This window comes from Salvelinus namaycush, chromosome 18 (genome assembly GCF_016432855.1).
Source record: "Salvelinus namaycush isolate Seneca chromosome 18, SaNama_1.0, whole genome shotgun sequence".
NCBI classification, from domain to species: Eukaryota; Metazoa; Chordata; class Actinopteri; order Salmoniformes; family Salmonidae; genus Salvelinus; species Salvelinus namaycush.
Genome location: NC_052324.1, coordinates 813,887 through 836,082, shown reverse-complemented (window position 1 = coordinate 836,082; position 22,196 = coordinate 813,887). Strand labels below are relative to the sequence as shown.

At 39.3% G+C, this 22,196-nt stretch overlaps 1 protein-coding gene across 1 annotated transcript; it reads right to left on the bottom strand.

Annotated features, from left to right (window-relative positions):
* Nucleotides 1-17,005: 17,005 nt before the first annotated feature.
* LOC120062650 (L-serine dehydratase/L-threonine deaminase-like) lies at nucleotides 17,006-19,363 on the bottom strand. The gene is made up of 4 exons (XM_039012691.1): nucleotides 19,146-19,363; nucleotides 18,266-18,493; nucleotides 17,616-17,740; nucleotides 17,006-17,500 (listed from the first exon to the last, which is right to left on the bottom strand). The coding sequence occupies exons 1-4, from the start codon at nucleotides 19,361-19,363 to the stop codon at nucleotides 17,301-17,303; spliced, it is 771 nt and encodes a 256-aa protein (XP_038868619.1). The 3' UTR covers nucleotides 17,006-17,300.
* Nucleotides 19,364-22,196: the final 2,833 nt, after the last annotated feature.

Below are 22,196 nucleotides of genomic sequence, written 5' to 3'. Positions count from 1 at the left end.
GGATACAAGTTTAAGACTTCCAGTGTGGTCCCTCTGCAACAGCTCCTCACCTCAGGCAGGGACGCAGATGAACAACATCGCCAAAGTATGTTCTCACTAAGTGTAACTATCTGTGTACTTCAATATCAATATTATGGCAATGGTTTTTACCATTTCTGTTTGACAAATAGCCTATATTCAATGGGCAGACTACGCTATTCCGATAATTTGTCAGTAACCTCTAAAAGTGCCTTTTATGTGCACCATCTTAAGGGCATCTCAAGGGCATCAAGAAAATTCTCCATTGAAGCTTGTCATTTGTAAGGGTTTTATGACCCTGTAAATTGAGGGCTCTTAGATCCCACCTGAACCAAATCCTGACTGATCAAGTTGAAGTTGGAAGTTTACATACAGTTAGGTTGGAGTCATTAAAACTCATTTTTCAACCACTCCACAAATTTCTTGTTAACAAACTATAGTTTTGGCAAGTCGGTTAGGACATCTACTTTGTGCATGACACAAGTAATTTTTCCAATAATTGTTTATAGACAGACTATTTCACTTATAACTCACTGTATCACAATTCCAGTGGGTCAGAAGTTTACATACATTATGATGACTGTGCCTTTAAACAGCTTGGAAAATTCCAGAAAACGATGTCATGGCTTTAGAAGCTTCTGATAGGCTAATTGACATCACATGAGTCAATTGGAGGTGTACCTGTGGATGTATTGCAAGGCCTACCTTCAAACTCTTTGCCTCTGCTTGAAATCATGGTAAAATCAAAAGAAGTCAGCCAAGACCGGTTCATCCTTGGAAGCAATTTCCAAACACCTGAAGGTACCACGTTCATCTGTACAAACAATAGTACGCAAGTATAAACACCATGGGACCACGCAGCCGTCATACCGCTCAGGAAGGAAACGCGTTCTGTCTCCTAGAGATGAACGTACTTTGGTGCGAATGCAAATCAATCCCAGAACAACAGCAAAGGACCTTGTGAAGATGCTGGAGGAAACAGGTATAAAAGTATCTATATCCACAGTAAAACGAGTCCTATATCGACATAACCTGAAAGGCCGCTCAGCAAGGAAGAAGCCACTGCTCCAAAACCGCCATAAAAAAACCCAGACTACGGTTTTCAACTGCACATGGGAACAAAGATCGTACTTTTTGGAGAAATGTTCTCTGGTCTGATTAAATAAAATGTAACTGTTTGGCCATAATGACCATCGTTATGTTTGGAGGAAAAAGGGGGGGCTTGCAAGCCAAAGAACACCATCCCAACCGTGAAGCACGGAGGTGGCAGCATCATGTTGTGGGGGTGCTTTGCTGCAGGAGGGACTGGTGCATTTCACAAAACAGATGGCATCATGAGGGAGGAAAATTATGTGGATATATTGAAGCAACATCTCAAGACATCAGTCAGGAAGTTAAAGCTTGGTCGCAAATGGGTCTTCCAAATGAACAATGATCCCAAGCATACTTCCAAAGTTGTGGCAAAATGGCTTAAGGACAACAAAGTCAAGGTATTGGAGTGGCCATCACAAAGCCCTGACTTCAATCCTATAGAAAACTTGGCGGCAGAACTGAAAAAGCATGTGCGAGCAAGGAGGCCTACAAACCTGACTCAGTTACACTAGCTCTGTCAGGAGGAATTGGCCAAGACTCACCCAACTTATTGTGGGTGTCACGCCCTGGCCTTAGTATTCTTTGTTTTCTTTATGTTTTTTAGTTAGGTCAGGGTGTGACATGGGGAAGGTATGTGTTTTGTAATGTCTAGGGGTGTTGTATGTGTATGGGGCAGAGTAGAGTAGTGGTGTCTAGTTATGTCTATGGCTGCCTGGATTGGTTCTCAATCAGAGACAGCTGTCATTCATTGTCTCTGATTGGGAGCCATATTTAAGGCAGCCATAGGCAATAGGCTTTTGTGGGGTGTTGTCTATGTTGAACGTTTGTTGCTTGTGTGTGCACTAACGTTTGTAGCTTCACGGTCGTTTGTTGTTTTGTTTCTGTTTATGTATAGTGTTCGTTTCGTGTTTTCTCTCTCTTCTCAATAAAAGAAGATGTATTTTCCACACGCTGCGCCTTGGTCCACTCTCTCTCACGAAGACGATCGTGACAGTGGGAAGTGTAGGAGTAAATGAGATGTATAGGACAGTACATAGATGTATAAAATGGCTGAAACATTAAAAATAGATCACAGTAATGAAAGGGAGAGAACACATGGTCTGCTGACCTGACACTAATGAAAGGGAGAGAACACATGGTCTGCTGACCTGACACTAATGATAAAGAGACACGTGGTCTGCTGACCTGACACTAATGAAAGGGAGAAACACATGGTCTGCTGACCTGACACTAATGATAAAGAGACACATGGTCTGCTGACCTGACACTAATGAAAGGGAGAGACACATGGTCTGCTGACCTGACACTAATGATAAAGAGATTCATAGTCAGCTGCTTCTAAACAGAGGCTTATAGGACAGAATCTGCTGATTCCAATAAAGGCAAACTGAACAAAGAGTACATTGACACATTAATGAAAGGAAGTGAGACATTATGCTGACACACTAAAAGATAGAGGGTCCAGCCACCATTATAATCTAATTGAAAACAGATATGGGCGTTATTGGGCGTGAACAAGTAGGAAGCTTGAACTAAAAGATAATGGTGGTGAAAGACTTAAGAAAAGAAAGGTAATTTGCATAAGGGATGGACATAATACTATGTGTGTATAAATATAACAGCTGGAGCTCTGGGAAAGTGGGTGTTCCGCGGGACATTCCGGCTTGCTATACAATTTGTATTAAAAAGTCTATTTGATTTCACAAGTTCTTACGAGTGTTATATTTCTGAGACGATGTTCCACGACATATTTGGCGAGCTTGCCAGGAGGGATAGGGACTGAGGAATGGCGTTCAGGGCTGGTGATAGTTTCTTTGGACAATCCTGCAAACAATATGGCCACAACTATAACAAGGTAAGCTTGTTCTTACATAGTTGAAATGTTTGTATGGATTGCTTCAGAGATCCTGTCTCAGCGAGAGGGGCGCCACATAAGTCTCTCTTTCAAATTTCCTAAAAAGAAACCAGTAAATACTAAAGAACTTTTGAATTCAATGAATTTGCATGTATGTGTAATTTGGGGAATTGTATTAAATATAAATGTATGCGCATGTATAGAGACTGAGTGAATAGGCGCTGTGAACTTTGCTTGTGTTAGGTGTTTAGCGGAGCGGGCATGCATGCGCTCGTTCTGATCAGACCGTTTGAATGTGTAGCTTAAATGATGCGGTTGTTTGCGCATCTGGCTGAGATGGCTGGCTATAATAAGGGACAGCCCATACGGTCAAAACAGATAATGTAGGTAGAAAATCCTGTGATACCTCTTCAATAAAATTAGTAGAAGGAATGCTTGGACAGGTTACTTATGAATAACGGCTCTAAAAATAATAGAGTACTGCATAAATAAGTAGTTAGGAAGCCACGATACCGCTCTTTAAAAAAGGAACATTTTTAAAGAGGTCTGCTTGGGTGGGATATTCACGGCAGAAGGGTCTGTGGGTGAATATTTAGTAGTTAAATAAATATTCATGGTTACCGCTCCGAAAGGAGGACTGTACGGGTGAAATATTTAGGACGCAGGAAAAACGTTGGCCCGATTGTGCGGCGTTCAACTGCAAAAGCAGCTTATGCGGTTAAAACATAAATCAGTAGTTAAATAAATATTCATGGTTACCGCTCCGAAAGGAGGACTGTACGGGTGAAATATTTAGGACGCAGGAAAAACGTTGGCCCGATTGTGCGGCGTTCAACTGCAAAAGCAGCTTATACGGTTAAAACATAAATCAGTAGTTAAATAAATATTCATGGTTACCGCTCCGAAAGGAGGACTGAACGGGTGAAATATTTAGGACGCAGGAAAAACGTTGGCCCGATTGTGAGGCGTTCAAATACAAAAGAAATCCTGCGAATAAAAAACGCTCTGTCTAGCTAACGGGGTTTTGTAATTCAGTAGGTCACGCCACAATACTACTCTAAAATAGAAGAAAAGATCAGTATTGGGGGGTGAATAGGATATGAAGACAAGCTGATCCGATTAGACAGTAGTCTCGTCATATCGTAGAAATCCTATCAGTCTAGGCTTATGTTGAAGAAATAATTAAGTCAATAAAGACAGACTGTAAGTTGTTTTTAGGTAAAAACAAAGGGATTGAATGAACTAATGGAAAAATAAACGAATGTATGAAAATACTGTAAGAGAATGAGTGGATCTGTGTAAAGATAGAACATTAGGAATAAGGAAGGACAGGTTGTGTGTATGTAGGCAGAACGTCCAGAAGAGGGAGCGCGCAGCCTTCCTGTGACAGAGTAGAAAGTTGAGGAAGGGTGCCACTAAACTACTGTTAGGCAGAGGGAACGAAATTAAGGAACATCGAAGTAAAATAAGTTATAATCAAGGATAAAAACACTGACGTGATAAAGTAGTAAGCGACCATAGTAAAATTACTAAAAAGGTGTCAAAATAAATAATGAATAAAAATAATTAAAGAGGCGTTAACCGAATAGTATAATACGAATAGAACAGTGTGGTGACAAAACAGAAAGTAGAATCGCCGATAAATTGAAATTGTACTATAAAGTTAAAAACGAATCTAGGTTAGTTAAGATAAATAGTGATAAATAGTGAAATTCAGGACACATTAAGAATTCACGAACGGTGTAACAAAGTAAGAGGAAGAAACAGCAAGAGAGCAGCCGATCTATACCCACAGAGACTGCGGTCTAAAAATAGCCTGAGTGACAGAGACCAGAATAAGGGAGGCACAGTCGCATGGGACCAAAATGTGAAGCTCGATTTGCAGGCGTTCTGATGTCAACATTCTATCATCAGAAAATACATTGCGATGAGGTACAAATGTGGTTCCTCTAGTCCTCGCAGACGTGCGGGTGATTAGCAGAACTATTGACAATATCTAAGAACGAATAAGAAAATAGCTCCCTGTTTTGAATATGGGTATAGCGGGTATGGGGAAAATTAGTGTAATGTGACACTAGAACTTAGTGCGGTAGCAGGAAATGCCGCTATACAAGAGTTTATATCCTTGTCAAAATAACAAACAACTAATCGGTTTGAGGTTAGTGAGAATGGAATTTTTACTTGGCGGTGTATAGTCTCTGAGCGAACAATGAGTGTTTCATAGAGATTACAGTTTATACGTGGTCAAGAAGAAGTATTAGATCACGTTTGACTTGACATCTAGTAGAGTACAGATGGAATTTTAATTGTTAGACATTCTATACTGTCATTCTCTGAAAACTGTTAAGACGTTTATGGAATAAAAACTATTTGCTGATTAAAAGGTAACATTGTGAATAATAACGATATGTATACTTTCTTTTCCAGAAAGAATAAGAAAACAAAAAAAGGGTTTTAATCTTCTCTGGTCAAAATGTCATTGGAGACTGCATTACTGTGGAAAGCAGTTAGTTAAAGTCAGCCGCTTTAAAAATAAAAATATCTGGATAAGGCTAAAAATGGAGTTCTGGATAAGTGAGTCCAGTCCCTTTGTGTTATTGGCCTATGGTTCACTAGTAAGTACACCATGTACTGGGAATGCATATGCATTAGTAGATTTATTGGAAGGGTTTTTTCCAATTCAGTTTCGAATTGGGTATGCAAAAGGATGGAAATGTTTTTTGAAAAATGTATTTAAGTTGTTTCTAAAGAAAGGGGAGTGGAAACATTTTAATGGTGTCAAAATGCCCTGAATCCTAAGAATTTCCTGTGTAAGACTGATCACCTTCACTAGAAATTGTTGGAACAGGTGGGATTTAATTATAAAATAATTAATAAACACCAGACTCTATTCAAAGTGTATAATTACTTTGAAAAAATATCAGTTCCCTGGGGTTATGGTCTTTGGGTAAATACACAAATGTGCTTTGTTCATTCTGCATATGAAAAGTGATGAAAGTTACTCCAAAGGGTTTATTGGAGTGTGGGTCTCTGTGAGGGTTATGTTGATAAATACATCATCTGTAATTCGTCTGAGAGATCACCGGTGGAATAAGGGAGTTATCATAGAAGGTGATGTCAGAATGCTTTAAGGCATGGGAGAGAATATCACCACAAGTGGGTGTGGAGCTCAAACCCACCCTAACCGACCGAATAGTGAGGGACAACTGTGTCTGATGACCTGTGAACTGTATCTAAAAATAGACATGCTGACATTATATTTGTTGGGAGAATAATGACTTAAAGGAATTGGGGTACTGACCTTTTATTACCAGGCCACTCATGAGAGAAAAACTGAGACAAAAGGGCTATTGGAAAATAGATAATACTGGTATTTAAAGGGTTTAGTATAAATGTTAATTATTAAAGGAATGTTGTGTATTGAATAAGAAAAGGTCAAATTTGAGTTAAAGTAAACACTAAGGACTGTTATCCTGAATATTGGGTTGGAAAATGTATTTAAAAGAGAACTGTTTAGTTATTTAGATATACAACTGTTTAAATTTAATAGGCCTAGGGAAGCTCTGGAAACTAATCCTGAGACAGGGTGGTTGACAAAACTTACAGAATATTAGATTAAAGGTTTTTTGTTTCTTTCGTTTTATAATGTCATTGGAATTGTAATGATAAAATGTAATAATATAATTGAATAAAAAGGTAGTCTGTTGTGCGATGATACCCGAGGATGAAGAAGAAAGAGACCAACAATAACATTGGCATAGAATGAAACGGATGGACGTTTTCCCCAGGTTTAATTACGTTACAAATAGTGATAATATTGCACATGTGCAATTATTATATATTTTTTTCTTCTCTTTTTCTCATTTGGTCAATTTATTTTTGTTTTGAGGAACATAAGGTTGTGTATATGTTCCTGAGGAGGGACTGATACTGATATAAATGATATATAAATTGACTTAAGAATGTTTTAAGTATGTATCAAACAATGGCTGTTATGGGTTAGGGGATATGAGGGGGTTCATAAATGAAGGTAATGGTAGTGAAGGGGTGTTATTTCTAGAAACTATGTATAAAAATAGAGATAATTCACAGAAAAGGAAAGACAGCTGGCTGTGTAAAATATAGGGACAATTCTAAAGTAAATAGAACAATTCACATACCTAAAGTATGGTAAAAATAATAAGTGGTGGCATTTTGAACACTAGAGCAAAAGTTTAAGAAACTTATGACTTAGTTTTGTTAGGATTGGATATTAATCCAACTGGAAGACACTTGACTGATTATATGTTATTTTACAGCAGTTGCTGTAGGGACCATCATTTGACTATCATTATGAATATTTCTGTGACAGGAGGCCAGGTATTTGAGGCAGAATGTTTACATAGGGCTGTTATTAAAAATTAAGATTTAGTTATATTGCTATAAGTGTAACGGGCTTCCTCCTTCTCTTCATCCGAAGAGGAGTAGCAAGGATTGGACCAAAGTGCAGCGGGGTGTGAATTCATAATGATTTATTAAACAAAACGACGAAACACGAAATAATCACTTAGAAATACAAAATAACAAAACGAACTAAACAGACCTAAACTACGAACTTACATGAAACGAAGAACACACGAACAGGAACAGACAAACCGAAACAGTCCCGTGTGGTAACATCTACTGACACGGAAGACAATCACCCACAAACAAACAGTGAGAACAACCTACCTTAATATGACTCTCAATCAGAGGAAACGTCAAACACCTGCCTCTAATTGAGAGCCATACCAGGCAACCCAAAACCAACATAGAAACAGAAAACATAGACTGCCCACCCAAAACTCACGCCCTGACCAATAAACACATACCAAACAACAGAAAACAGGTCAGGAACGTGACAATAAGAAGAAAGTCTGTTGTCAGGAAATAACCCATGTGTTAGTGTGTATGTCCTCAGGAAAAAACAGCCAGAAATGGAAGGGTTTGGGCTGCATTCTGGAGACTGAGTGTACATCAAGATACACCAGGCTGGTGGTATACTTCGTACAACACTGCAGTGGTAAAGTTCTTCATGTCTCTCTTTGGTGGGTGCATAAGTCTCATGAGAAGTGAGGTCCAGCTGAATAATGGGTGAGCTTGAAAACACCATGACAGAGGACGTGGAATCAGAGAGAGAGAGAGAGAGACTAGATTCCACTATAGACATACTGGGTTGAGTTTGGGGGCTACTTTAGACATACTGGGTTGTGTTTGGGGGCTACTTGTGTCATTTTTTAATGCATCATGTGAAAAAGAATAGATGATAGGATATTATACTCTAAACAAACATGTTAAAGGAATTGATGTGAAAGCATATATAGTGTTGAATTACGTCAAGAAGAGATAATGTTGATTAAGGTTATGCACATGATTATCAGTTGAAATGGAGCAGATGGGAAACTAAGTAAAAAATGACATGATTTGGGAACACCTCTCAGAACCTGGGGCCAAAAGGGGAAGACTGGGTGGAAGCATGAGGAAGCTTTTTAGGGCTTTTATTTTTGTGGAGTCCAGCAGAAAAGTATCCTGGAGGCATAGAGTCAGGTGAAGAGAGAGTGGGAATTGTCATGGTCTCAGATTTCAGTTTTCATGAATATATTTATGCATAACACATAACATTGTCAATACTGTTATGCTTTGTCTGTTGTTTTCCAAGTCTTATGTTTAGGAAATAAGAAGGAGAGGGGTTCGTCAGCTTCAGCTGGAATGTCAGTTTGTTGTGTGATGAGAGATGGAAGTAAGAGGATGTATGGTGCAATCATAGAACAGAGGCCATAAGTCTCTAAGTATGAATGCCTCACAGAAAGAAGGCAGAAACCTGAACCAGGACGAGAGGTTCCGCGTCTGATGATCCAAGGGGACCAGAAGGACCTCTCCCAGTGACACCAGGAGATCTAGTCCACGTTCGAGTGTTCCGAAGGAAGTGGGATCAGCCAAGGAGAGAAGGACCCTACGAGGTGGCAACAGCCACAAAAACAGCAGTCCAAGTGAAAGGAAGCCAGACGTGGTACCATCTGAACCACTGCAGCTGAGTCCCAACAGAGAGAAGGACACAACCATATAGAGATGAGGACACAGAGGATGATGATTCACCAGGGAGGAGCCAAGAAAACAGCAAATCAAGTGAAAGCCAAAATACGACAAGTGCACCGACTAATGCACCCAGAAGAGGAGGAGAGACCTCACAAGGAACAGAATGAGAACATCTCTTCCCTAAAAATTGAAACCTTTCCAGATGGAAGCTAAGTCCGGCCTGAGGAGGGAGCCTCAGGTGAAGAAAGAGGAGGAAAAGTCCCGCAAGCTGAAGAAAATGGGGATTTCCCCATAATTGACTTTTAAACTCTTGAATGGTCTCCTTTACAGACAATTGAAGTTAGAACAACAAAAGAATAATGACATTGACATAACAGAAGTAACAGTGAATGCTAGTATAGAAACAACAGACTAATGCACAATCAAGACGTATGGTGGAAGCAGGAAGAGAAGAAAGGAATCAGTTGAACAATCCCAAAAAGACTGACAAGGTGAGAATCTCTGTTCTACCTCAATTCATAACAGAAGCAGGAGAACTGAAGTCTATCTCAATAATAAGGATAAAACCCTTACCGGAGATTGCACTCTGTGGATGGACACATCACCAAACAAAGGGAGAAGTAGTTTGGGACCCGAAAGGATGTGACCTGACATTAATCAAAGAAAAAGACGAGTGGGTGCTCATCATGAACAAGAACAACAGTGACCGAAGGGAGTAGCACCACGGTCATTAAGATTGATCCTACCCCTGCACCTGAACAAGAAGAACCTGTGACAACGACAACAACAATGGTGGCAGCTGCTGTGACGACCACAGTAGCTACCACTAAGAGGACATCGACTGCCCTTACCAAGCAGACCACCGTACCCACAAAGCAACCTGAGACATCAGAGTCAGGAGAGTTTTTTACTGACATTTGGAACTTTCTGATAAACTCTACTGATCTACCTCAAGATAAGAACATTGTAAAAGCGACAGAACTAGATGTATCAGAATCAGAACCACTCAAGGACAGCACACGAGAAGAAGTAGTGAAGAACGAGTGGTACGAATGGGCTAAGTATATGGCAAACAAACACAGAATGGACAATTGTATTTTGTGTAGAAAATCACCTTTGTCTGATCTCTTAATAGTCTCTGAACTGGCGTCATTTAAAAACTGTGTAAGTTGGAAAAATGACCATTGTACCAATAGAAAGTATTCTATTCCCTTGTGTGACATAGAATATAGGATTGCTCTGGGTAAGCACTAGGGGTAAAACTATGTTGAATGAGACCATGCTGGGAGACAATGATTGTGCTGCCTATAACATTAGAACTGAATTAAATGGACCCCAATTAGACAGAAGTACTGTGGTTAAAGGAAAATATGAATGTTTTTACAGCTATAACACCGAAGGAATTGATGTAGGAAACACCACTGTAGAATGTGATACTATTTGGGTGCTAGAGACTGCGGGAGTTCGTAGAACTAATGATAAAGAGTTGATAATGAATAGAAAAGGGTTGTGTGGTAAAATAACTCAGGTTGCACCGTCTCTTACTATGCTAAAAAATCAAGACAGAGGTATTGCGGATAGTTTCTGGATGTGTGGAAAAAACAAATTGTTGAATGTATTGCCTAATGAATGGATTGGTCTTTGTGCCTTAGTTAGAGCAATTCAACAGGTTACCATCATTAAATCACCCCATGATGACTATGTTAATCATAGAGTTAAAAGGGCATATGAGAAAGACCCTGAGGTATACCTTGATACAATTGGACAGCCTAGAGGTGTACCTCGAGAGTTCAAGGCAAGAGATGAAGTTAAATCAGGATTTGAATCTATATTTTTGTGGATAACACCAAATAAAAACTTAGAGTGGATTAATTATATATATTATAACCAACAGAGATTCATTAACTATACTGACTCGGCTCTAACAGCGTTGGGGGAACAGGTACAGGCTACCAGTAAAATGACTTGGCAAAATAGACAGGCTACGAGCAGAGGTTAAGGCAAATCCTGGGTTTGACTCTCATGTTTGGGATTGGTTGGATCTAGCATTAGGAAAGTGGGGAGCTATGTTTGCTAGGATGGCTATTATGCTGAGAGGAGGGTTATTGGCTCTGGGTATTGTATTTTGTTGTGTTTTACCCTTGGTAAAATCACTTGTGGTCCAGACAACAGTTAAACAGATGTCTGTAAGGAGAGTTGACCCTCCTGTGATAATTAGTCCTGTACCTGGGAGACCAGGTCAGTATACTGACAAAAATGGACAGACATGCAATGTGGTTGGTGGACCTCTAGACTGCCCGTTTGGTAATCCAAATTGTCTACATGGAGTGGTGCAGGGAGGTGGTTATGCTTGCCATGATTTTCGTAAGGATGGTCTACCTGTATATGCTGTATTCCCAAATTCAGATGAATGTCTACTTGTACATGTCCACAAACAGTGTCATTTGCGCCGTAAGTGCAAGTGGTGCACAAAATTTAATGTGGAAGGCCATGACCATCACGGAGACCCCGTGTTTTGCGCGAAATGTCAAAGAGGAGATTGTAGTATCTGTAAGGATGAGGAATGTGCTCCTATGTAAGGATTTTAGTATATCTATTTTTGTTTAAGGTCTTGTGTTTTTGTATGTTTGGTTGAATTTTTAGATATGTATATCAATGAATATATCTGGTTTCCTTTAATTAATGCTAGTTATGCCTTCTAAAAAACTAGGTTAATTTCAAAAACATGTAGGTAACAGAGGGTATTCCGGTTACAAGGGTCTATGGACCATGTCCTTAATCTTCTTAACAAAGGTTGGTATCATTGATATCACTTTATTAGAGTGGTGTCTGCAAGGGAGGATCATGTTGAAATGCTTAAATTTAGAATGATGTTGTGTCAATTTTCTTTTGTAACTGCATGTAGGTCTTTGATTTTCTCATATTCATTTATTATTATACTCATTGTATTATTTTATTTTAATTTTAAATTTTTCATATTCAATATTATTATTATACTCATTGTATTGTTTTTAATTTTTATACCAAATTAGATCTTTTACTCTTATGAAAACTAGAGATGTTTGGTCTAGTTAGGTTTTCATTAATGTTTCCAAATTAGATTTTTTACTCTTATGAAAACTAGAGATGTTTGGTCTAGTTAGGTTTTCATTAATGTTTCTAATTGGATATTTTACTCCTATTTTAGTATTAATCATTTGGAGATGTTTGGTCCAGTTGGTTTATATGTTTTACTCTGTTTTTGTATTTTCTTGTCCATCATAGGTATTCTCATTTACTATCCCATAGTAATTTTTGTATAATTTATGTGGCTAATTAGCCCCAGAGGAGGGATTTGTAGGAGTAAATGAGATGTATAGGACAGTACATAGATGTATAAAATGGCTGAAACATTAAAAATAGATCACAGTAATGAAAGGGAGAGAACACATGGTCTGCTGACCTGACACTAATGAAAGGGAGAGAACACATGGTCTGCTGACCTGACACTAATGATAAAGAGACACATGGTCTGCTGACCTGACACTAATGAAAGGGAGAAACACATGGTCTGCTGACCTGACACTAATGATAAAGAGACACATGGTCTGCTGACCTGACACTAATGAAAGGGAGAGACACATGGTCTGCTGACCTGACACTAATGATAAAGAGATTCATAGTCAGCTGCTTCTAAACAGAGGCTTATAGGACAGAATCTGCTGATTCCAATAAAGGCAAACTGAACAAAGAGTACATTGACACATTAATGAAAGGAAGTGAGACATTATGCTGACACACTAAAAGATAGAGGGTCCAGCCACCATTATAATCTAATTGAAAACAGATATGGGCGTTATTGGGCGTGAACAAGTAGGAAGCTTGAACTAAAAGATAATGGTGGTGAAAGACTTAAGAAAACCTCTTTAGGATTAGGGGTGGAGTTTACACTTTTGGGGAAAATCGTTCAAAATTTAAAACGGCCTCCTACTCAATTCTTGCTCGTACAATATGCATATTATTATTAATATTGGATAGAAAACACTCTCTAGTTTCTAAAACAGTTCTAATTATTTCTCTAAGTGAAACAGAACTCTTTTTACAGCCAATTTCCTATCCGGAAGTGAGATTTCCAAAATCGAGGTCTCTCTTCAAGAGCTTGTCTATAAAAGGGCATGTCACTTATGACTGTAGAAACACGCCATACGCCTTCCCCTGGGTGTCATGCGGAAATGAGAGCAGAAATTAGGTGATTATCTCGTTCAGGGGTTGAATACAACCTCTTTGATTGAGAGGACCGCCATTTATTTTTTGTTGGGAGGCGCGAATTTGGACCTGGTATCGCCTCCTGGAAAACCGTTGTTATTGATGAATATGATCTCCGGCTTCGATTTTATTCGATACATGTCACAAAATCATCCTAAAGTATGTTTTTTCAATATAGTTTAATTATATTATTGAAATTTATTCTGGACTTTAGACGTGATGCGACGCAAGAATTTTGTCAAGATGGAGAGGTTAGCGTCGCACTGCCAGTGTGCTTGCTAATTCAAGAGGGAAATCGTTCGTTCTGGATCGAAATAAAGACGTTTCTGAACAAAGGACCCCTTGGAGAACATTCTGATGGAAGATCAACAAAGATAAGGACCCAATTTGGGATGCTTTTTCATATATCTGTCGAACTGTGCTATGCTACCGTTCGACTAGAATCAATGCTGCTGTGTGCTAGCTAATGTAGTAAGCTAATATAACGATATATTGTGTTTTCGCTGTAAAACACTTAGAAAATCGGAAATATTAGCTATATTCACAAGATCTTTGTCTTTCATTTGCTATCCACCATATATTTTTCTGAAATGTTTTATGATGTGTAATTAGGTAGTTGACGTTGGTGTCTATTTACTCTGGCTGCTCCCGTGCTATTTCTGACTGTAGCTATGATGGTAGCTATGATGGTAGCAGTAATGTAAAACTGATTTATAGCTCAAATATGCACATTTTTTGAACAAAACATAGATTTATTGTGTAACATGTTATAGGACTGTCATCTGAGGGAGTTGTTTCTAGGTTAGTTAGGTTGGTTCTAGGTTAGTTAGGTTGGCTTTGTGCATGCTACCTGCATGCTACCGGTGCTGTGAAAAATGTCTGTCTGTCTTTTGTATTTGGTGGTGAGCTAACATAAATATACGTGGTGTTTTCGCTGTAAAACATTTTAAAAATCGGAAATATTGGCTATATTCACAAGATCTTTGTCTTTCATTTGCTATCCACCATATATTTTTCTGAAATGTTTTATGATGTGTAATTAGGTAGTTGACGTTGGTGTCTGTATTTACTCTGGCTACTCCCGTGCTATTTCTGACTGTAGCTATGATGGTAGCAGTAATGTAAAACTGTTTTATAGCTCAAATATGCACATTTTTTGAACAAAACATAGATTTATTGTGTAACATGTTATAGGACTGTCATCTGAGGGAGTTGTTTCTAGGTTAGTTAGGTTGGTTCTAGGTTAGTTAGGTTGGCTTTGTGCATGCTACCTGCATGCTACCGGTGCTGTGAAAAATGTCTGTCCTCTTTTGTATTTGGTGGTGAGCTAACATAAATATACGTGGTGTTTTTGCTGTAATACATTTAAAAAATCGGACATGTTTTCTGGATTCACAAGATGTTTATCTTTCAAATGCTGTATTGGACTTGTTAATGTGTGAAAGTTAAATATTTCAAAAAAAAATTTTGGGGAATTTCCCGCTCTGCCTTTTCAGTGGAATGTGGGAGGAGTTCCGCTAGCGGAACACCCATCCTAAACAGGTTAAGAAAAGAAAGGTAATTTGCATAAGGGATGGACATAATACTATGTGTGTATAAATATAACAGCTGGAGCTCTGGGAAAGTGGGTGTTCCGCGGGACATTCCGGCTTGCTATACAATTTGTATTAAAAAGTCTATTTGATTTCACAAGTTCTTACGAGTGTTATATTTCTGAGACGATGTTCCACGACAGAAGCTTGTGGAAGGCTAACCGAAACGTTTGACCCAAGTTAAACAATTTAAAGGCAATGCTATCAAATACTAATTGAGTGTATGTAAACTTCTGACCCACTGGGAATGTGCTGAAAGAAATAAAAGCTGAAATACATCATTCTCTCTAGTATTATTCTGACATTTCACATTCTTAAAATAAAGTGGTGATTCTAACTGACCTATGACAGGGAATTTTCACTAGGATTAAATGTCAGGAATTGTGAAAAACTGAGTTTAAATGTATTTGGCTAAGGTGTATGTAAACTTCCGACTTCAATTGTATAAGATAATATTGATTATCATAACTGTTAAGATAGACATGTCAACATAGTTTTGGGAACAACAGCGTAACATGCCTTCTTTCGAGACACTTTTGTCACGTCATACCAGAACTGGTTGTCACCTAATTTTCCTTTATATGTAACGGTCGTCGGATGCAGAAGGATCGGACCAAAGCGCAGCGTGGTAAGTGTTCATGCTTTTTATTACAACTGAACACTAATAACAAAAATAACAAAGAGAATGAACGAAACCGAAACCGTCCTGTCAGGTGCAGAAACACAAAACAGAAAATAACTACCCACCAAGCATCGGTGGGGAAAAGCTACCTAAGTATGATTCTCAATCAGAGACAACGATAGACAGCTGCCTCTGATTGAGAACCACACCCGGCCAAACACAAAGAAATACAAAACATAGAAAATGAACATAGAATGCCCACCCAAATCACACCCTGACCAAACCAAAATAGAGACATAAAAAGCTCTCTACGGTCAGGGCGTGACATTATAAGACAATGTAATTACAGTCATTTCATTTCACCTGGCATGGTTAGTCCATCTTGCATGGTATGTTGAAACTTTGGTACAATAAGTCAAAGAGCCACTTTGTGTTCCACAGTGGTGGTCAGGAAGTCATTGATAGGCCAGGCCGGTAGAAGAGGCAGCAGGAAGCCTAGTGGTTAGAGTGTTGGGTCAGTAACCGAAAGGTTGCTAGATTGAATCCCCGAGCTGACAAGGTAAAAATCTGTCGTTCTGCCCCTGAACAAGGCAGTTAACCCACTGTTCCTAAGTCGTTATTGTAAATAAGAATTTGTTCTTAACTGACTTGCCAAGATAAATCAAGGTTAAAAAATAAAAACAAAATAAAAGGCCTTCAAATGCTGAGTGCATGAATATCTCCCAACCTCACCATATCATCTTTAGGATTGAACCCCTGCGCTGCCGTGAACAATATGACTGGCCAATTAGATGCATTTAATGTCTAATATGGCTATTGGTCAGAATTTCATCCAATAATACAAAACAATACTGTAGATATGAGACGTTTTAGTTTTGTTAAATTTAGTTTGTCATTTTAGTTTATTTATTTGCACAGTAAAAAGAAGCCTCACCAGAATATAAATATTAAATTCATAACACAGATTATAAGAAATGGTATTCCAGACAGTGTCACGACTTCCGCCCGAAGTCGGTCCCTCTCCTTGTTCGGGCGGCGTTCGGCGGTCGACGTCACCGGATTTCTAGCTACCGCCGATCCACTTTTCATTTTCCATTTGTTTTGTCTTTGTTTCACACACCTGTTGTCAATCCCACAATCACTTGTTCATTATTTAACCCTCTGTTCCCCACATGGTTTTTGTGAGTGATTGTTTATTGTACATTTCGGTCCGTCTGTGTGTGCTAAAGATGTTTCTTTGTATATTTGCCTTTTTTGAGTAAAGCACGTTTTTTACTCGTATCTGCTGTCCTGCGCCTGACTCTCTCACCAGCTACACACAGGACTCTTTACAGACAGGATGTTCAGGAAAAATGTGTATAATTATATTTATTTTTAAATATCACTCATACAGTACAAAAGAGGGTGAAGAAAATACAACCAATGGTATAGTTTACATGAACATAAAACTTGCTAAATACAAACAACAATACAACTCTACTTGGTTAATTTTAAACCAAGAAGTTAATCATCTAGGCTATTCAATTGAAAGACTACTACTGCCAGAGCAGTAGACTGTATGCCTATCAATGCCTTTCAATGCTTTTTTTATCTTAACCGTAAGCTATTGCTGAATCGAAAGTCAGTTCATCCTTCAGCCAGTCATGCCCTTTCAGGAGTATACTGCACACAGTCTGGAATGATTTGGCCCAATGGTGTTCATGACTCATAATCAGATGCACATATTGGTAGTGCACAATAGAGTAGGGGAGTTAAAGCTGGAACGATCTGGGGAATGGAGTGATGGAGAAAGAATCAGCAGAACCCAAAGCCGTCTGTCTGCCTAGCTAGATGACATGCCCAACTGCTGCTTCAGTTTCTGGAGCTGTTCCATGCTGATGTTGTTGCCTCCGCACACCACGATCACCACAGGGCCCAGGTCCTGCGCCAGCTTGCCCTCCTTCTGCAGTCTGGGGATGATGTCACAGTACACAGCTGCCAGGGCAGCGCCACACGCAGGCTCCACCAGGACCTTCTCATCGTCTGGAGATGGAGGAAGAGGAATTCAGTATCAGAGAGGCTTGTGGGCTTTTTTAGGTATACAGTAGTAATCATATGATCCTCTACACAGGTCTAGCCCACTGTTTGTGATGCTCACCAACAAAGCGCTCGACAGCTTTGACAGCATCCTGATCTGAGACCACCTCGGAGTAAACGGTATGTTCGCCAGCAAGTTTCAGGGTCTGTGCAGATACTCTTGTCAGGCCCAATGTTGTGGCAATGCTGTGTAGATGAAAATGATAGAATTGTTGTTGTGCATACGGCTTTGCCTTCTTTTTTTGTGCTAACATATGACTGTTTGGCTGTAATGTTAAAGAGATAAATAAATAGCCCACCAAATCTACCTACCTCATCCCCATATTGTTTTTATTTACTTTTCTGCTCTTTTGCACACCAGTATTTCTACTTGCACATCATCATCTCCTTATCTATCACTCCAGTGTTAATTTGCTAAATTGTAATTACTCCGCTACTATGGCCTATTCTTTGCCTTACCTCCTCCTGCCATTTGCACACACTGTATATAGACTTTCTTTTTTCTATTGTGTTATTGACTGTACGCTTGTTTATTTCATGTGTAACTCTGTGTTGTTGTTTGTGTCGCACTGCTTTGCTTTATCTTGGCCAGGTCGCAGTTGTAAATGAGAACTTGTTCTCAACTAGCCTACCTGGTTAAATAAAGGTGAAATAAATTTAAAAAAAAGATCCTGGTCTCTCGGTGTGAGTGTGACTCTTACGATTTCTTACCTTGTGATCTCAGGCAGAGTGATCAACTTCCCAGCCTTTATAGCAGCATTGAGGCTATGTGCCCCCATGGTCTCCATCGCTACGACTGGAACATTTTCCCAGCCGGCGCGACGCAGTCCTTCGACAACCCCGTTCATGAGGCCTCCACCTCCAACAGACAACACCATCGCCCCAGGCTTCTCCTGCAGCTCGGACTCCACCTCCTTCACCAGAGACGCATGGCCCTCCCTACACACACATTGAAAAAAAAATGTTTTCACTTTTCATTCACAATACATTTTATGATACATTGCAAAGCAGTCCTTAGAATCTGCTTTGTATACATAGTTCTATGTTGACTGGAATGGAACACTAACAATCTTTCGGAATAAGCTATGTTGTTAATCGTTCATGAGACAAGAAAAGGCTGCTGCTTCTGCTATAATGCTGCTGATAACATTGAAGTCTATTCAGCTGAAGTGTATAGTTAGTGTTTGGCTGTGAAATTAACCAGAAACATTTGGCTGCCATGAGGGTTCAGTCATCTTGTAGAATTAGATTATCTTCAATCCCTCTTGTTAACTGCAGCACAAAAATGCACGATAAGAGATCCTCATAGATTCTGCCAATCATCCTATCATTGCACAGAGAATAATATACAAGTTTTACTCAGTAAAGCATGGTAACACTCAGGATACTACGCAGAATACATGTTTACAAGAAAATACGCCACGCAAAGTTTAATTTGGATTGGAATAGAGTTCAATGTTTCTTATCCCTTATCAGCTTTCCTTATTTCATGGAAGACACTCTTACTTTGACTATTATTCCCAGTACATTCACAGGAAATAGAGCAACATGGATGTTGCTGAAGTGTATTGATATGGTATCTGTAACTCACCAGATGAGAGGGTCATCAAAGGGAGAGATGAAGATCCATCCAGGGTTGTTGGCCACAAGCTGTTGTCCATATTCAATGCTCTCATTCAGCGTCTTGCCATGAATGACCACATCAGCGCCTTCATCCCTCAGCCTCTCAACTGTTGGTTCCGGGGTGACACTGGGCACGACAATGGTGGCAGGTACCCCAAGTTTACGGGCAGAGTAGGCAGCCGCCATACCAGCATTTCCTCCTGTGATGGAGCAATGACATTGGCCACTTTAGGAAAACTTTAGGAAAACGGATACTATACGGAGAGTGCTTAGCTGAAAGATCCCATAAGAATATAGATTTCTGAGATAATATGTTATGCTTCTTGTATTGTGACAAAAAAAATGTAAGCGTGATTTCAAGCTAAGGATGTGATTGATTACTCACCTGAACAGCAGACAAATCTCTCACAGCCTCGTTCAGCCCACTGAAAGACAACAAAGAGCACATGATATGACTCATAGTTCTGTTAACCTTTATGAGAAGAACTCAAGGGCCCCCACATTGAAAATATCAAATCAAACCAAATTAGTCACATGTCCAGTGTTCAGACACTGACCTCCTCAAACTGGTCTGGACTGGTCCTACTGGGAACATGCTATATACGATTCCCCTGCACATCCACACCCCATGTTGTTTTGCTGGGGCCACTAACATGCATTCTAGCACAACAACATCACCCCATCTTATCACAAGCACCCCCTCACTCCACATCCTTTTCCTCTCCTAACTCATGAGCCTACAATTGTAGGTATGTGTGATTCACTCACTGTCTTGCAAAGGTGTCCAATGCCCCTGATCTTGAAGGATCCTGTGGGCTGGGATGAGTCTAGTTTCAGGTAGACAGAGGTGCCTGCCACTTTGGTCAGGGCAAGGCTCTCCCTCAGTGGGGTGGCCACGTGAAGAGTTCTCTCCTGTAGGTTCTTCATTTCTCTAGCTGAGGACAGACAAGTTGATTAATTAATGTGTTACAAGTGTGAAAACACATGAATTCATACATTTTCAATAATTGTGGAGGAAGAGCTTAACATGAATGTACTCTTGTGTTCATGCACCACATTGTGCAGATGCTCTTATCCAGAGCAGTTATGGTTAGGTGCCTTGTTCAAGAGCACATAGACAGACGTGCAACCTTTTGGTTACTGGCCTAATGCTCTTAACCGCTAGGCTACATTTAAGTGTTAATTCACAGAGAAAGATCAGCAGTGGATACAAGCATTAGAGGAAGAGCTCCACATGAATGAACATGACCCACATTAAAGGTTGAGTTCAATATCACTCTATTAGCACTACAGAAAGAACATCAATAAAAACATATAAGCAAGCAATGGAGTAGACTGCCACTCTAAGACAATACAAACTTTGTAATAAATACAGGTAAAAAAAAAAAAAATTGGTGCTTATAATAGGTACTTAAATATAATAATATTTCTTACATCAAATTAATTATGTAGGCATATTATAATTTTCTTCTAAAGCTTTTACAATTGCTTCAATAACAGACCCTATAAATAGAAAATATGAATAATCCAAACAAGCATATATATTGCAGGCTTTAAGACCAAGACAATCAAAGTAAAGTTTCACTTTACCTTAGTAGACTTCTGTTTCAGGGTAAAATGCAAACTTCTCAACAGTTAGGTCAAGTGGGACAATAGACAGTTCCAGTCGAGCTTTCACTGATGAGAATTAGAAGAGGATTTTATTCCAACTAGGCAGCGGGGACCTCCCTCCGCAACCAATCACCGTTGGGCACTCCTCTGGGCATTCATCTGATGTCACACAACACTTTACCTAGACGAGACAGGTGGGGATTTTAGAGCTTTTGTCACACCCCATTCCCCTAATAAGGTCTAAGACAACATAATATATTATACATTTCTGTTAAATGTATTGGTTTTAGGCTAGCATGGTGATGTACTCAAATTGATTAACCCATATGATCACCGCTACATTTAAGAAAAATCGGATAAACATAATGTCTTTGGAAATTAGAGCAAATCTGTATTAATTGTCCTGCATATTATGATACATTCTATTTAGATTTGCTGGGCCTATAGGCTATGAACTGTAGTAACTTAATTAATGGGCACCTCAACTTACATCATGCATTATCAAATAAGCCTAGATAGGCCTACAAAAATACGTAGGCTATTGCTAAAAGTATGGTCATAATTTGGACAATGGAAACAACGTTAAATTACATTCCCCTCCCTAGCAGGAGAATACCCAATACAGAAGGAAATGTATCTTGCTTGTATTCACAAATGCACGTTTGTGTCCCTTGCTTTTATGTCCCTTGCTTTAGTTGAATTCACATTTTACGTTATTGACAGTGTGTAATAAATTACTGAACTAATTATTTAAACGTGGGGTCAAAACTGGGTCAGTCTATAGATAAGTGTACAGACCATTTTTACACGGTGTCCTCTGGCTGCGCTGGCTTTGCTGCAGGGGTCCATATCATTGTCATTACCAAAAGAGTCGCGACTATTTTGACTCCGCGCTACCAAAAGCGACGGATTCTACCGAACACATCTAGGCGAGTGGCCTCTGCTCAGCGGCAGCAAATGTCATGTTGACGACTCAAACCTGACTGATCCGGCTTGGAGTCGAAAGAGAAGCCTGAGAGTATAGGCATTAAAACAAATGGGTCATTCTATAAACCTTTTGCGTCCCTTTGATATTTTAAGTAGAAATTGTGCACCAATATTGCATTTTAAAAGCCTGCTATATTCAATTGGTGCCCTTTAATATAGACCATTAATATAGACCACATGGAGAATTCAATCAATCTGGATTTTTAAATGAATAAAGACTTGCTAAAGTGCACAAATTCTGCTGTTTTACATTATTTTAACCCACTTAATCCTAACATTTCTCCAGCTTTTCACCATCATTGTAAAGCCTTAGTTAATTTTGCTGCTTTGAAAAAGTCATTTCTGAAGATGATTATTTATTTAATGCGTGATTCATGTACTTCTATCCCTAATGTTTAGGTCAACCCTGTTACGTGAACTG